At 64.7% G+C, this 15,411-nt stretch overlaps 2 protein-coding genes across 2 annotated transcripts; one reads left to right on the top strand and one right to left on the bottom strand.

Moving 5' to 3' along the window:
• The first annotated feature begins 22 nt into the window (after positions 1-22).
• On the top strand, positions 23-3,230 carry TMEM240 (transmembrane protein 240). The gene is made up of 4 exons (XM_040987642.1): positions 23-79; positions 423-529; positions 2,724-2,932; positions 3,006-3,230. Exons 1-4 carry the CDS (start codon positions 23-25, stop codon positions 3,152-3,154), a joined length of 522 nt encoding a protein of 173 aa, XP_040843576.1. The 3' UTR covers positions 3,155-3,230.
• A 391-nt stretch (positions 3,231-3,621) lies between these two features.
• On the bottom strand, positions 3,622-14,079 carry ATAD3A (ATPase family AAA domain containing 3A). Its single transcript, XM_040987766.1, has 16 exons — positions 13,865-14,079; positions 11,784-11,860; positions 11,290-11,391; positions 11,108-11,167; positions 10,790-10,859; positions 10,247-10,412; positions 9,992-10,061; positions 9,032-9,187; positions 8,872-8,928; positions 8,604-8,729; positions 8,274-8,398; positions 7,804-7,855; positions 7,540-7,610; positions 7,070-7,237; positions 6,461-6,569; positions 3,622-4,067 (listed from the first exon to the last, which is right to left on the bottom strand). The coding sequence occupies exons 1-16, from the start codon at positions 14,067-14,069 to the stop codon at positions 3,924-3,926; spliced, it is 1,758 nt and encodes a 585-aa protein (XP_040843700.1). The 5' UTR covers positions 14,070-14,079; the 3' UTR covers positions 3,622-3,923.
• Between the last annotated feature and the right edge of the window lie 1,332 nt (positions 14,080-15,411).

The raw sequence follows: 15,411 nt of genomic DNA, 5'->3' as shown, positions 1-15,411 counted from the left end.
CGGCCCGGCCCGGCCCCGCCCGATGTCCGTGAGCGCGAACACCATGATCTTCATGATTCTGGGGGCGTCGGTCGTGATGGTGAGCGGAGGGGCTTCCCGCACGCCCCCTGCGCGCGCCGCGCGAGCGCGCCGCCCCCCCACCCCCGCGCCTTGTTTACCGGCGCGCGGCCTGCACTCCCCCTGCGCCTGCTGGCGCCCCTAGTTCACCCCCGCGCTCGCCGGCGCCCCCAGTCCCCGGCCGTCTCGCGGCCCCCTCCCCCTCGCTGCCCGCCCGCCTGCCCTGCGCCTCCCCCAGCCTGTCGCGCGCCCCTCTCCCCGCCCGCCAGGCGCCCCGAGTTCCCTGCCCGCCCCTCCCCCGTACCGCCCCGCACCCCCCACCGCGGCGCCCGTGGTGCCCGCTGATCGGCCATGGGCTCTTCCAGGCCATCGCTTGCTTGATGGACATGAACGCGCTGCTGGACCGGTTCCACAACTACATTCTCCCGCACCTGCGGGGCGAGGACCGCGTCTGCCACTGCAACTGTGGCCGGTGAGTCCGCGGGGCCGGGCAGACACGCGTGATCACACGTGCGGCGGGGCCCACTCGGAGCAGGACTCCCACGCAGGCCAGCACGGAGACGCCTAGGACCCCAGGGGGCAAGAGCCCACCCCGCCTGCTGGGGGGAGGGGCTGTGACATTAGGCGGGGAGCCGCCCATGCGGGGGACTGGGGGGGCGGTCAGGGTGAGCAGCTGCCCAGCTAAGGGTGTCCCCTGTTGCTGGGGTCAGGCCTTGGCGGACAGGTGCACAAGGTCAGGGCCGGCTCTGGCTGTGGAGGTGGGATGTGAGGCAGGGGTGGGCCGGGCTGGCTCAAGGTCACAGGAAGGGGGCACACCTGTGGGTGTGGGCGCCCTGCACGTGGGTGGTGGGGTCATGCTGGCCATGCATGTCTGTAGTCGGTGTACGAAATAAACATCTTCTCATGAGATGCGCACGTGTGTACGTCTGTGCAAATACACGTGTGTGCACACGCACGCATGCTGCTCCCCCGTGTGGCCCCTGGTGTCCTGCCAACAGCTGCTGACTGTGCTCCCACAAGGTTGCCCTTGACACAGGCAGGACAGGCGGGCTCAAGCCACAGCAGCCAGCTCCCTCACCTTGCCAGCTCCCCCAGCCCCACGACTTGCACACGGGGGTGTCCGGGCCGGAGCGAGGGCATGCCACACGGCTGTGGGTTGACAGGTGTGCCGAGCGTGCGGGGCGGTCTGCTGGCAGCCATGTGTCCCCACAGCTCCGCCCCCAGTGCCCCTGGTGTGGGGCCAGGCGGCAGCCAGCAGACCCAGGGCCCAGGCAGCACACACGTGACCTGCGTGCAGGCTTGGGGCCGCGGTGAGCACAGCGTGTTGCCGTCTGCATGTGTACACAGCGACACGCTGTGTGCACATCTCCACATACAAGATCCAGTGTTGCTGACATGTATGTGCAGTAGCGTACACCTGTCTCCGTGTGGGCACACTGCAGACTGGCACGAGTGCCTCTGCTGTCACCGGGCACACTGGCTGGATCATGTGGGCAGACCGTGTGCAGAATCTGTGCATACATGTGCGTGCCTTGTCTGTGCCTGTGTAGACGGTACGTGGGGTCCATGTATGCAGGCGGTCGCTCCGACAGCACGCATGGCAGCCGGCAGCATCCCCGGGCACAGATCCATGCACACGTGTCCCGTTGCCGTGAGCCAAGCCCGTGCCCCTGCTGGGGAGGAGCACAGTGCATGGGCGTGGCCGCCGTATACACGCCGTGGCCTGTGCATGTGGCTGGCGTGTATATGTGACGTGCTGTGTACAAGGAGCATGTGTGTCACAGGCAGGACCCATGTGTGTACACATCACATACGTGTGCAGTCTACACGTCTGCTGATCTGGGGGACGTGGCCTCGGGCCCTGAGGGGATGGGGCGGGGGCGGGGCTCAGCAGGGCACAGGTCATGACCTCTGACCTTGGCCCTTGCGGGTTCTGAGGGAACCACACGGGGTTGGTGAGCTGTAGCCAGTGGTGTTGTCTCCCGCTGATCTCCACAGGATTCCCCAAGAGGGGACCTGGCTGGGCCTGAGATGGATGGCTGGGACCCACCCCGACAGGGGCAGGCAAAAGGGGGTCCCTGGTGATGAGGTGTGGTGCACGAAGGCTGTGGGCCCAGGTGGAGCTGTAACCGCAGCTGGGCTGGAAGCAGCTGTGGCAGCCAGGATGGCAACCCAGCCTGAAGAGCTGCCCAGCAGGACCGTGCAACCTGTGCCCTGGGCATCCAGGCTGGGGGGATGTGCCTTGCCAGTCATGGGGGCCCAGGAGGGTTCTGGCTGTGGTCCAAGGGAGGCACTGAGGTCTGAGCCTTAGCCAGGACCAGGCTAGGGAGCCAGCAGACCCGAAGCCAGGAGTGGAGGAAAGCCAGCGTCAGAAGCCCAGAGCAGGGCTGACCACGAAGGAGAGGGCATGGCCAGTGAGGACAGCCCCCAAGGTAGGGGACAGGAGGCAAGGAGCCGGATGTGCTGGGCAGCAGTGGGCACTCTGATCCCCCCACCTCAGCCCAGGTCAGTTGGAGGGCCTCGTGCGCTGCCTTCCGGACCTCAGCCCTCCTACCTGAGGCCAGGTCTGCGCCCGAGCCCCTGCTTGCCCAGCCTACGGCAGCGTCAGATCCCAGCAGGGGCCTGGGGCCGGCGGGAGAGGTGCCAGCCCGCCCTGCCGCCCCCAGGCACCACGTGCACTACGTGATACCCTACGACGGCGACCAGTCGGTGGTGGACGCGTCCGAGAACTACTTCGTGACAGACAACGTGACCAAGCAGGAGATCGACCTCATGTTGGGGCTGCTGCTGGGCTTCTGCGTCAGCTGGTTCCTGGTGTGGCTGGACAGCGTGCTGCACTGCGCCGTGCGCACCTGGAGGGCCGGCCGGCGCTACGGTGAGTGCCCACCGCCACAGCCGCCGGCCCCCGGCCGCCACGGCCCCCGGCTGAAGCGCCCTGTCCCCCACAGATGGCTCCTGGACCTGGCTGCCCAAGCTGTGCAGCCTGAGGGAGCTGGGCCGGCGGCCGCACCGACCCTTCGAGGAGGCGGCCGGGAACATGGTGCACGTGAAGCAGAAGCTGTACCACAACGGCCACCCCAGCCCGCGGCACCTGTGAGCTGCACCCAGGACTCTCGGGGCCACGGGGCCGCCGGCCAACGGAGGCATCACAGGGACCTTGCGGCTGCCCAGGTCGGCAGGACTGGATGGCAGCTCCGGGCCAGGGGCCTGCGGAGCCGGGCCACCAGGCAGCTCCAGTGGAAGGTGCTGTCTCTTCTTTTTATAAAGGGGTAAGGGTGGGGACGGGGTGGGGGGGCAGGGCCGGGGGCAGGCCTGCCCGAGCAGGGGCGTGTCCGTCTGACAGCCGCCGTGTCCGTCTGTCCGTCCATGTGCGTCTGGAGCGCCCAACTGCACACGGGAGCACGTGCATGGCGCGTGTGCGTGACTGCGAGGTGGGGCGGAGGACGGGGCCCTGGGCCGCAGGACCCCACGGTGATGCCCAGCCCCGCCTGGTCAGTAAATTCTCCAGAAAGCTCCGGGGTCCGACTCTTGCTTTGCTTCTGACCCCAAAACACACACAACAGCTTCAAGTGTCAGACATTTTATTCCAGCTCAAAGGCCCCAGGCGCACATGCCGGAGAGCGGGGCCCTGGAGGCCAGAGGTACCTCACAGTAACGCAGTGTGGCAGGAAGCGCCTGGGCTGCCGCACGTCCTGCCCGGCCAGGCCCTCCTTTGGGACCAGACCCGTTTGGTGGCTCGGAGCCGCCCAGGGTGGTCCTGGGGGTGCAGCCAATGCCTCCCATGAGGGAGCTGATGTCCAGAGCTGGGCAACCCTGGTGCATCGGCTGCCAGCTGGGGCTTCAGGCCAGTGCGGCCTCCCACAGGCTCAGGGTACGGGACTGCTTTCCGGTTGTGGTCCCTCGGCCTTCAGCCACTGTGTCTTCTGCTGGTGCTGCCGGATGGCATCCTGCACGCGGGCATCCATCATGGCTTCGGTGAGGACCCCGTCCTCGGAGGCGTACGCCATGGCCTGGCAGGAGACGGGGACTGAGGCCCGTGGTGGGCGGGGAGCTCTACAGCCCGGCCCTATCGGAGCCACTGGGGCAGTCAGGGCCCTCGAGCCCCACCCATGGGCTACAGAACCCAGTGATGGGGCCTTGTGCGGCCCACCCCACCCCACCCCTGGCTCCAGCCAAGGCATTAGCCTTGTGGGGTTGGGAGAGAGGCTGCCTACAGGGCGCCTGGCCAGGCCCAAGCTGTGCACACATATCCATAGCATACACACTACACACACAACACAGTACACACAAAACATCCATCACACACAGACCACAGGCCTGAGCAGGCCCCACAGTGTGTGTGTGTCCCTAGGGCAGCCTGCCTTTGGGACACTGCTGGGAGATGGGGGACAGCTGAGCATGGATCGGCATGCCATGTCCTGGGACATTCTTGTGGCTGAGGGTGGGGGTACAGTGTCACAGAGGCCTTCCTGCAGGTCCCTCACCCTGGCAGCTCTGCCCAAGGGGTCAGGGCTACTACCACCCATGGGGCCTGAAGGTGGGCTGCAGCCACGACACGGGATTAACAGTGGCACGAGGGATGAGACCACATAGTGACACACGACAGGGCGGGGGCAGCCCAGCGCTGGCTGCCAGCAGGGTTCAGCAGCCATGTGGTCAACCTGGCCTGGCGCCCCAACACTTGCGCCAGCCTCTGCCCCGATCACCGAGGGGACCGCTGGCATCACAGTGCCCCAAGGCCTTCTGGGCCCCTGGCCCTTCCAGATTCTGAGGATGTACGGATGGGAGACCTCCACCCTCTTTCCCCATGCTCCCCCTGGTCTGCACAGCCGATGGACACTAGGACCCTACGAGTCATCACAGCAGGAGGTGGCCTGGGAGGCAGAGTGGGGCATGTGGCACCTGCACACTCAGATGACCAGCCGAGTAAAACGCCACGCACGCCATGTGCAGCCTGTCGCCGGCCTGGAGTGGCTGGGGCCATCAGGCACGACAGAGGCAGTGCAGCCTGCTCGGCACCTGCTGCGGTGTGACTCCCCCGTCAGTTCAGCCGGTGTCCCCACAGGCAAGGAAAGAACTGGACCTGTGGCAATTTCTGAGCAGCGGCCATGTGAGCACCGTGCGAGGGCCTGGCTACGCGGAGAGCCAGGGACGCCGAAGGACCAAGGTACACGGATCTGCAGACAGCCTCAGAATGCCGTCCCCCAGAGCTGGCCAAACTTGGAAGTCCCACTGAAAAGCCACACACGGGCTCAGCTCGGGTCCTAGCCGCCCCTCCCAGTCCAGCTTCCTGCCAGCTCCCTGCTGACACGCCTGGGAAGCAGCCGAAGATGGCCCCAGTGCGGAGGCCCTGCACCCGGGAGTGGACGCAGGGCAGTCCCAGGCTGCTGGCCTCGGCCTGGTCCAGCCCTAGCCGTTCAACCATTTGGGGAACAAAGCAGCAAATGAAGCTCACTAAACAAAGACTCTCCTGCCAGAATGCCACACACAACTGGAGCAGGGCTGCAACAGCGCAGGCGCTGAGGCCGAACCGCTGCTCCTGCTCTGGCCCACTTTTCCATCCCTGCACCCTGGGAAGCAGCGGCATGGGTTCAAACGCTCAGGCCCCTGTGGGAACCTGGCCCAGGCCCAGCCTCCGCTGCCCCTCTCTAACCAAATGACATCAAAACAACCAAGACATGAGGCACCAATGCCCACCAGAGCCCCACCCCCAGGAGGTGGGCACGGAGGAGGCGTGGGTGGGTGGGGCAGCGGGAGCCTCAGAGCCCAACATAGTGACCGCGGGATCCAGCAGGGCCTCAAGCCAGACACTGCTCACTGAGAACACACACACACACACTATTCATGCACACTGCATGCACACACACAGTACATGTGGGTACACACACTGCACGTGGACACATTACAACACAGGAACAGCCATGCGTATACACACAAACACAGCAACACCCGCAGCAACCCAAGCACCCGGGCCCACAGTAGGGCACTAGCCAGCCTTGAGGACAAGGCGCCTGACACCTGCTCCCACTTGGACCAGGCACACAGCACCCCTTGCTGCCCACGGAGGGATCAGGAAGCAGCTCCCAGGGCCCAAAGGCAGGCAGGGCCCTGCAGACGGGACAAGGTACCACACGCCCACACGGCAAGCCCCTGACAGACGCAAGCCGAGCTGTCCAGCCTCACTGCGGTGGACTGTGTCCACTGCATCCTTACATGCTCACCCTCGCCTCACCTCAACTCACCCTACTTCACCTCCACCCCACCCCACCACACCTCATCCTCACCTCCCTCAACTCACCCAACCCCACCCTACTTCACCTCACCTCATCTCACCCCCTCAGGATGCAGCCTTTGGAACAAGACTGGAGTAGCTGAGGGCCTCATGCCCATGTGCCTGACTCACCTGCCAAGCCACAGCCAGCTGGGAAATCTCGCGGCCCGACATGCCCTCGGTCAGCCTGGCCACCTCTGAGCACTTCTGTCCATAGTCAAACTGGGCCAGCTTCAGGCGCCTGCAGGGGAGTTCCCAAAGTCTGTGTAGAGACCCCCCGATGCCCCAGCCCCCCACCCCATCCTCCCAGTGTCTCCTCATGGCCAGAGACCAGCTCTGCGGCAGTGCCTGGGCAGTGGGACCTCCCCCAACGTCCAGCCCATGGTACAAATGCCATGGCACCCATCTGAGGCAGGGAGCCACGTGGAAAGAGGCCACAAAAATCAGGTCAGGACAAAGGAGCCCAAGGCCCAGTGACGGGGCCAGGGGTTAGGACCCAGACAGGCAGCATTGGGCGGGGAGGGCAGCCACGTTCCTCCAGGAGAGCTCAGAGCCAGGAGGGCTCCAGGCTGGGCTGGGAAGCGGATCCCCGGGGGCAGCCCACCGAGGACCCACTGCTCACAGGGAACTGCTGGCTCCTGGGGGATGGCAAGGGTCCCGGACAGAGGGGCTGTGGCTCGCCACCCTAGCCAGAGCCATTCTCGGGAAGGGATGCACGGGTGGCGGGGGACGGGCACTCACTGCTTGCCCTCGGTGGCCGGCCGCAGCACGTGCTTGTCGAAGTACAGCCTCACCAGGCGCTCCCGCTCCTCGAGCCCTGGCAGCTCGAAGTTGACCAGCTCGTCGATGCGGTCATTGACAGCCCAGTCGAACTGCTCGGGCTGGTTGCTGGCCAGGACCAGCATGAACCTGCAGCGGCCGAGGTGTCTGTTGTTGATTCTGCTCTACCTGGCTTTCACCCCAACTGGCTCACAGGGACAAGGGACAGTGGGGAGCTCACAGCCCACTGGGCCTGGAAGGGCCCTGCCAAGGCAGAACCGCAGACCTGGGTATGGGGTCGGGCAGGCCTGGCCGCGCCCAGGAGAGCTGTTCTCGGCTTTCTTGCACACAAGCTCTGAGCAAGGACTGGCCTCCGGCTCCGCTCAACCGCCTGCCAGGTTGCTCACAGAGCCCACAGCCTTTATGGCCCAAGCCCACCTGTGGCCGCTTACTTGCTGCTGTGTTGTCCCGTCCTGTGCAGGAAGGCATTCAGCGTGGCCCTGAGGTCCTCACTGATCTTCTCCTGCGGAGAAAAGGTTTAGAAGGCTCTGCCACAGGTGGTTGCAGGACCATCAGCAGCAGGCCAAGCTGACCAAGGGCCACAGGCAGGGGCAGGCGTGCCGAGCGCACAGCCCTGAGCTGAAGCATGGAACCCGCCTGAGACTAGCCGGACCCAGAGCCCGTGGCCCGCCGCCCGAGCCCCCCAAAGCACTCACAGTTGCACGCTTCCTGAGGAAGGCATCGGCCTCGTCCACAAACAACAGGAGGCTGTAACGACACAACGTCCACACAGGGACTGCTGAGTGCACCCAGGGCAGGGTATGGCAAGCATCCCCTGGCACCTCGGCAGCTCCAGCCACGCCCAGCTCTAGCCTTCCCATGGCCAACATGTACTGTGTGTCACAGGCCGTATATGCCACGCCATGGGTCTGTGCCCTGTGCCAAGGCTGCATCCCCTTCCTGAAGGAGCCTGCAGGCTGTGTGCACCTGGAGTTAGCACAGGGAGAGGGGCAGGCCACAGCATGCTGGGGGCGGGGCACAGAGCACGGGAGGGTCACGGCAGCCACAGGCTCACAGGTCTCTCCCCTCCCAGCTGCCCAGACCTCCACTAGGGTCCAGCAGGCTGGACCAGCCCCACCCCAGGGCCCTGAGAGTGGGAATGACAGACTGGGGGGTGGCATCTCACCCGCGCCGGCTAGTGTTGGCCCAGTCGAAGACCTTGTGCATGGCGGTCACGCCGTCCCGCCCCATGGGGGCCACGTCGCCGCCCGTCATGATGGCATAGTCCATGCCCGAGTGCAAGGCCAGTTTCTGGGCAAGGGTGGGGGGGGAACGCAGATGGCTGCAGGCCGGCCCTCCCATGCCATGTCCTACCTGCCCAGCTGGCTGCTCTCACCTTGGCTGCAGGGCGGGCCCTTCCCCACTTTGCCCCGCATGCCCGGCTGGCTGTCTTCACCTTGGCTGCCGGGCGGGCCCTTCCCCGCCGTGCCCCGCATGCCCGGCCGGCTGTCCTCACCTTGGCAAACAGTGTCTTGCCAGTCCCTGGTGGCCCGTACATCAGAACGTTCCGATACAGGCTCTTGTTCTTCCTGGTGTTCCTTGTTGCTATGGCGATGTCTCGCACCCGGGCCTCCAGGCTGGGCTGTCCAGACAAGACCACAATGATGGGGGACAGACTGCGCCCCTCGAGCCTGGGGGAGGGTTAGGCCATGGGAAGACCGTCCAGCAGGGGTAGATGGCGAGTCCCACGTGGGGCTCTCAGTTCCGGGCACCAGGGCACTTACGCTGAGCACCACGCCCTCCAGGGCGTCTTGGGGTCGACTCAGGAGGCGCCGGCTGACCTGTAGGAATGGCAGTGTGGGGTCACTAACCGCTTGGGCAGCCGGATGGCCACACAGCATGCGCAGGCCCAGGGACCCAGGGATCCTGGCTGCCGGCTCTTACCTGAACAGGGTGCCTCAGCGCCTCCAGCACCGAGATACGGGACGTCTCCCGCACCAGCGACGGCTTCCCTAGCCGGGCCTCGACGTACCGACCTGCAACAGCTGTGGCGTTTTTGGCAGAATAGACTCCCACGGCCAGCAGTGTGAGCCCAGCCACCTGGAGGGGATATGGGCAGGCTGTGTCCACCACTGCACGAGGAGCCTCATGGGGGCAGCAGGAACCACGTGGCAAGGCTGAGCCCAGAGTGCAGCCACGCTCTGCGTGACAGGCAGCAGCATGAGGGGGTACACCCCAGCAGTGCTGAGTCCCAGTGAGCCCCGCTGGCCACAGACAGCTCAGGCAAGGCATGCGTCACTCGCGGACCTCTGCTGCAAGCCAGGTGTAGACTGCATGTGGGCACAGCGGCTCGTGCCCACGGCCCTCACAGAAGCATGGTCCCCAAAATTACTTCTGGGTTAGGCATGTATTCCAGGTATGGAGGGTCCTGCCTCTGACATTTGCTGTTATGCTTATCTGGGGGCTACCGAGTACCCTCCCCAGTTCGCCAACTGAGGCTCGTGGCAGCCAGGTCTGGGCCGGACGCAAAGCCACGAGTCATAAGCTTCCGCCACATCTCCAGGTCACAGCAGCCACGGCAATTGCCTCGCAGACTACCCGGGCCACAGGGACTGAGTGTGGTGGGCTGTGGGCATCCTAAACTGCTGTCCTCAGTGCCCTATGCGGGCCCTCCAGACCGCGAGCTGACTGCACAGCTGCTGGACACTGCCAGGGAGATACAAAGTGCCAGCACCCCAGCCCCACCGGCAGAGGAAGAACAGGGAAACTGTGGCAGAGGGTCAAGTGCCAGTACTGTGCTTGCACCTGGGGCCCGGGAGGAAGGACTGAGCCCACAGAGACAGGACTGGGCCCGGGAGCAAGCACTGTAACCAGGCAGGCTACACGCCTGTGCTATAGCATTACCGTGGCCGTTACTTTGTCCCAGTCGGTCACAAAAGCACGGAATCCTTCCCCAAAGAGGGTGCCAGCTGTCCTGCAGAGGAAGGCAGTCATGTGACCTAGGCAAGCAAGGGCCAACGGGCCAGGCCCAAGTTCAGCACAGCGGTAGCACAGCGTCAGCCCGCTGAGGCCCCCAGAGTGCCACCCAAAGCTGCGCTCCAGGAAGGGACTGGCTCCACAGCTGCCAAGACGGGGCAGACGCACAGGCCAGAGCCTCACCGGATCGACTCCAGGATGGTCTGGCGGTGCTCAGCGGCCTTCAGGCGGATCTGTTCCCGGGTGATGTCGGCGTTCTCCCGCTCGGCCTTGGCCCTGGCCCTGGCCTCGGCCTCAGCCCGCAGCACCTCGTTCTTGTGGCGCAGCTCCATCTCCCGCTCCACGGTGGCTGTCGCAGGAACAGGCAGCAGAGGCATGTTTGGCTGCAGCACGACAGCAGCAGACCCCGAGACCAGATCCCGGGACCCAAGCAGCCTTCCTGGGGGGCGTGGCTAAAGGACACACTGCATGTGCAACATGGCCAATGAAACCTACTTATGCTGAAACTCGACCAGCAAAGCAGCAGCTAAGGCAGGTGGCCAAGGACATCTGTGCTCCACAGGGTCTGCCACCAGGACAAGGCTGGCATCACCACCCGCGCTGGGGACACAAGCTCCACCGCAGGACATAAGCCGCCTCTGCCTGCTGCTTCCCCAGCACCCGCGCTGGCACCCCACCTCGCCCCCTCTGCCTGCTGCTTCCCCAGCACCCGTGCTGGCACCCCACCTCGCCGCATGGCCTCTTGCTTCTGCACAGACTCCTCCTGCTTCCGCAAGTTCTCCTCATTGATCAGTTGCTGAAAAGTCACAGAATAGAGGGGCTCTGCAGTAGGAACAGCCGTTCTGCTTACCCAGCGGCTGAGCGTGCACACAGGCAGGTGTGTGAACCCGAGGACTGCGCATGTGTGGCCCACATATGTGCGTGTCCCCCAGCAAACTTGTGGCCAAGAACCGTCAGAGGAGCCAAGCCCCCAGCAGTGGACGCCAGCACGCACGGTCCCTCCCGCCCCTCAGGGTGGACAGCCATGGCCCAGGGCCAGCTCACCTGCTGCTTCAGCTGGTCCTCGTACCGCTGCCGGGCCAGCTTGTCCTGGTACTGGGCCCTCTAGGGAGGAGTGGGGTGAGCCTGTGTGAGCTGGAGAGACTGGCTAGGCACAGACCCAGACAGGTCAGTGCAGGAGGCTACGCCCGCCCAGTGCCACCCTCCAGAACCTGGCTGCCCCTCACCGCCTGGTGCTGCCGCGTCTCCTCGCTCAAGGTCTTCCTCCGCTCCTCAGCCTGCACGCGGATCTGTTCACTCTTGAACTGCTCCACGGCGGCTTCGTACTCCTGCGTGACATGTGGCTCAGGACTGCCGCCGGGCACACACCACTGAGCTGCAGCTGGTTGACCTGGCCAGCCAACATCACCACACCCACGTCTGCCCTCACAGCAGAACACAACCCCAGAGGAGGGCAGAGCCCAGGGAGACCTGAGCAAGACCAGGCAAGGACACTGGGTTCTGAGGCTTCTTCCCAACCAAGGCAGGGAGCTCGCGAGGACAGAGCAGCCAGCACCAGGCCCAGCAAGCCCATCCACTCCTCACCCACAGGCCTTTGTTGCCGCACGCCACTATAGCCCCCAGCCACCTCCGTGGACCCTCCCACAGGCCATGGCACTGGTCACACCCCCAGCCACCTCCATGGGCCCTCCCACAGGCCACAGCACTGGCCACAACTTGCCTTCAGTTTGGACTGCTGCTCCAGCTGCAATGTCTGTTCTTGCATCTGTGCGAGGTTCAGTGCCTCCTTGGCATGGCCTGCGGGGCAACAGCGTGAGGAAACCCAGATGTGTGCCACGGCAGCTGGCCACGTGCCAAAGGTCAATGCTGTCCAGGATATCCGGTTCCAGCCTCACTCCTGATCACCCCTGCCCTGCCACAGTCCCTCCTGAAGTCAGGTGCCCCTTTGTATGTAGACCCATCCTTCTCTGCACAGTGACATCTTAGTTGCCATCATCATTTACCACACAAACCTTCTGGGGCAACTGCCTGACACAGTGGTTACGATGGCACTACGGCCTGGGGGAATTCCAGGTTGGGCCAAGTTACACCCACCAGCAAAGGCTCAGCAGACCAGGCTACAGCACCCACCAGCACCTGTGATAACGGGAAGGGAGGCCATGGCAGGGGGGAAGGTGGCCTGGTACGGGGCAGCAAGGGATCCCCAGCTGGCCACTGCCCCCACTGTGAGCATGACAGCTAAGACTGGGAGCAGACCAGGCTGGCCAGGGCTGCAGCCCCCACTGGCCTGCATGTGAGCTGGGTCAAGGGGACAGTCAGGCTGGGCTAAGCGAACATATCCACTGGTGCACGCATGAGCCAGAGTAGGTGCAGGCTGGTGGGGCTTTGCCGCAGCATCAGTTGGCAAGTGCCAGGACTGGGGGCAAGTCATGTCGGGCTGGGCCACAGTGCCAGGTGGAAAGTACAAGATCTGGGGTTGGGAGTGAGCCGAGTAGAGAAATGGTGAGCACCGTTCTGATGGGCTGCACCTCCCACCAGTGAGCATGAGAACTAGGGCTGGGGATGGGCCTGGCTGGACAGGTAGTGGCTCCCACCGGCACTAATGTGGCCTGGATGGTCGGGTTGGCCGGGCCAAGCCAGGCAGCAACATTCATTGGTATGTACAAAAGCCAAATGGGATGCAGGACAGACCAGACCAGTGTGCTGCGCATGCTGGCATGTGCAGGAACCATGGCCAGGGGCAGGCCTGAGGGGGTTACGGGGGTCGCTCCAACTAGGCTGTAGTCCCACTGTTGTACGTGAGTACTGTGTGTGTGGTGGGCAGGGTTGAGCTATTCTGCAGAATCTGAGATGGGGCTGAAGACAGAACTGACCCAGCAACTGCAACCACCAGTCTGTGTGTAGGCGATACAGTTCTGGTGCCACCTCTCGTGAGGTTTTTTTGGGGACTCCCAGTTGGACCGCTGGACTCAGAATTCAACTCGGTGGAGAACCACAGGTTCTGTGGTCTGCCCGTGGAGTGCATGGGTCAGAACTGGGTCTCCCAGGTTACTGAGGCCTGTGCTAGTGGACCGCATGCCCAGATGCACGCGGGGCACCTAACAGTCCATTGGGGCCAGCAGAGATGGAAAGAACAGAACACACGGCTCTCCAAGCCAGGCGTTGACAGCGAGTATCCAGGCGAGTGGAGCCTACGGTGGACTATCAGCCAACAGACCTTGGAAGGATTTCCCCATTCTTGGAACCCAAAACCAACAGCATCTCAGAACTGCTGAAATCACCGGAGCACGTGCCACATGGGGACCCTGGGATGACAGTGGGCGGCCGTTCCCCATCCCTGGGCACTGAGGCAGTTAGGTTTGCCCCTTTCCCCACATACAGGAAGAAGAAAAACAAAATTGGAAATGATAGTCTCAACCACTTTCCCCTTGCCACTCGGGTCGGTGGTCACATGGGCATGCATGCTTCCCACCCAGCCCCGGGAGGGAACGGCAGGGAGGAGCCCCTGAGTGCCCCGGTGCCCACGTGCCCAGAAGGGGCCTCTCCGTTCCTCTTCGGTCATGTACTGATGGGGACGCCCCGACGGCTGGCTCACGCCTGCGGCGGCCGGGGACAGGGGAGCCCCGGGGATGGGCCACACGCTGAGAGGCCCTCCTCTCCAGGATTCACCCCAACCAGCCCCGGCACCCACGACCCCGACAGTGAATGTCAACTGGCTCTCGTCTCCCTAAACCACGTCCAGTCCGAGCCTGGCCCTCGCACAGCGGCCCGTCGGGCCCGATCCGCGCCCTGCCCACTCACGCGAGTGCTCCAGCTCGCGCGCCGCCTTGGCCGCGCGTTCCAGGCCCGTCGGGTCGAAGTTGCTCCATTTGTCCTTGGGCGCCGGCCGGTCCCCCGCGCCGCGGTCCCCGCCGCCCTCGGCTCCCGGCGGCGCCGGCGGCAGGGGCAGCGGCGGCCCCGCGCCCTCGCCCTGGGGACCCTTGTTGATGCCGAAGAGCCACGACATGAGTGTACGGCCCCGCACAGACAAGGGCTGCACACGCGGACGGCGCGGTCACTGCGCAGGCGCGGGGCTCACCTCCCGGCCCGGGCAGCGCGCGACGCCCTGGAAGCGTACGGCCCTCGGATTGGCTGCGGCCGTCTGACGCCATCGGCCGCGACTACCTAGAGGTTCGGGGCGCCTGCCGGGGAGGCGGGGCCGTGCGGACGGAAGCCTCACAGGGACAAACATGCCGGTGGACGTGTGCGCGCCGTCGGTGCAGGGCGGGTGTGGGGCAGGCAATGGTGCCCGTGGCCAGGGACGAGGCCAGTGGGGGGGAAGTCCAGCCCAGGGGCTCCACAGACCGCAGACCACCCGGTCGTGAGGCCACCAGATCGGGACGCTCTTCCTTCATGGGAACCACGGAGGTCGAGCCGATCCAAGCCATCCCGGACAAAGGGCAGGCCGGACAGGGGCGGGACGAGGGGCAGGACCTAAGGCGGGACGAGGGGCAGGACGACGGACGGGACATGGTGCGGGACGAGGGGCAGGACATGGGGCAGGCAGGACATGGGCGGCCCTACTGTAACCCCCTGGGTCCAAGGCCCGCCAAGCAGGGCCAGCGGCTTGGCCCCGCTCCAAGCCTGGAGGGGTTTTCTTGCCAGGTGGGAGAAAATTTTAAGCCTTGATCAGAAACTGGAGGGGCTGGTGCTGTGGTAAGGCAGGTTAAGGTGCAGCCTGAGATGCTAGCATCTGCCTTGGTCACCAATTCATGTCCCAGTTCCTCCACTTCCCATCCAGCTACCTGCTCATGGCCTGGGAATGCAGTCAAGGACCGTCCAAAGCCTTGGGACTCTGCACCAGTGTGGGAGACCCGGAAGAAGCTCCTGGCTCCTGGCTTTGGATCAGCTCAGTTCCAGCCCTTGTGGTCTTTGGGGAGTGAGCCAAAGGATGGAAGATCTGTCTCTCTTCTCTGTAAGTCTGTCTTTCCAATAAGAGAGAGAAGAGCCCAGGTCCGTAAGACCTGGCGTTTGCAGCTTGACGCACTTGGCCAGTACCACTGGGTCCTCTCCAGCAGGGCTCCAGGCACGGAGCAGAGGTGAGGGCCACCCCCCGGGAGCCCAGGCCGGAAGGGTCCGGACCCCTTTGTGGCCAGCAGCCAGGGCCCTCTGTCCCTATGGCTGCTGAAGCTGCCAGGCCTGACCAGCCTTCTGGGGAGCCGTGACCCTGCCCAGGGCTGCCCTGTGGACCCAATGTTCTACCCTCAAGAGCAAGGGGCTGGACCTGTTTGTGAGGCCTGGGCCTCTGTCGCAAAGCAGCCACGCACCTGGCCAGGCCAGCAGCCTCCCAACGCAGGAGCCACACAGAC

This window comes from Ochotona curzoniae, unplaced genomic scaffold (genome assembly GCF_017591425.1).
Source record: "Ochotona curzoniae isolate NIBS_2020 unplaced genomic scaffold, NIBS_Ocur_1.0 contig_4792, whole genome shotgun sequence".
NCBI classification, from domain to species: domain Eukaryota; kingdom Metazoa; phylum Chordata; class Mammalia; order Lagomorpha; family Ochotonidae; genus Ochotona; species Ochotona curzoniae.
Note: the sequence above shows the minus strand (reverse complement) of the source record. Positions and strands in the feature narration are given on the sequence as shown.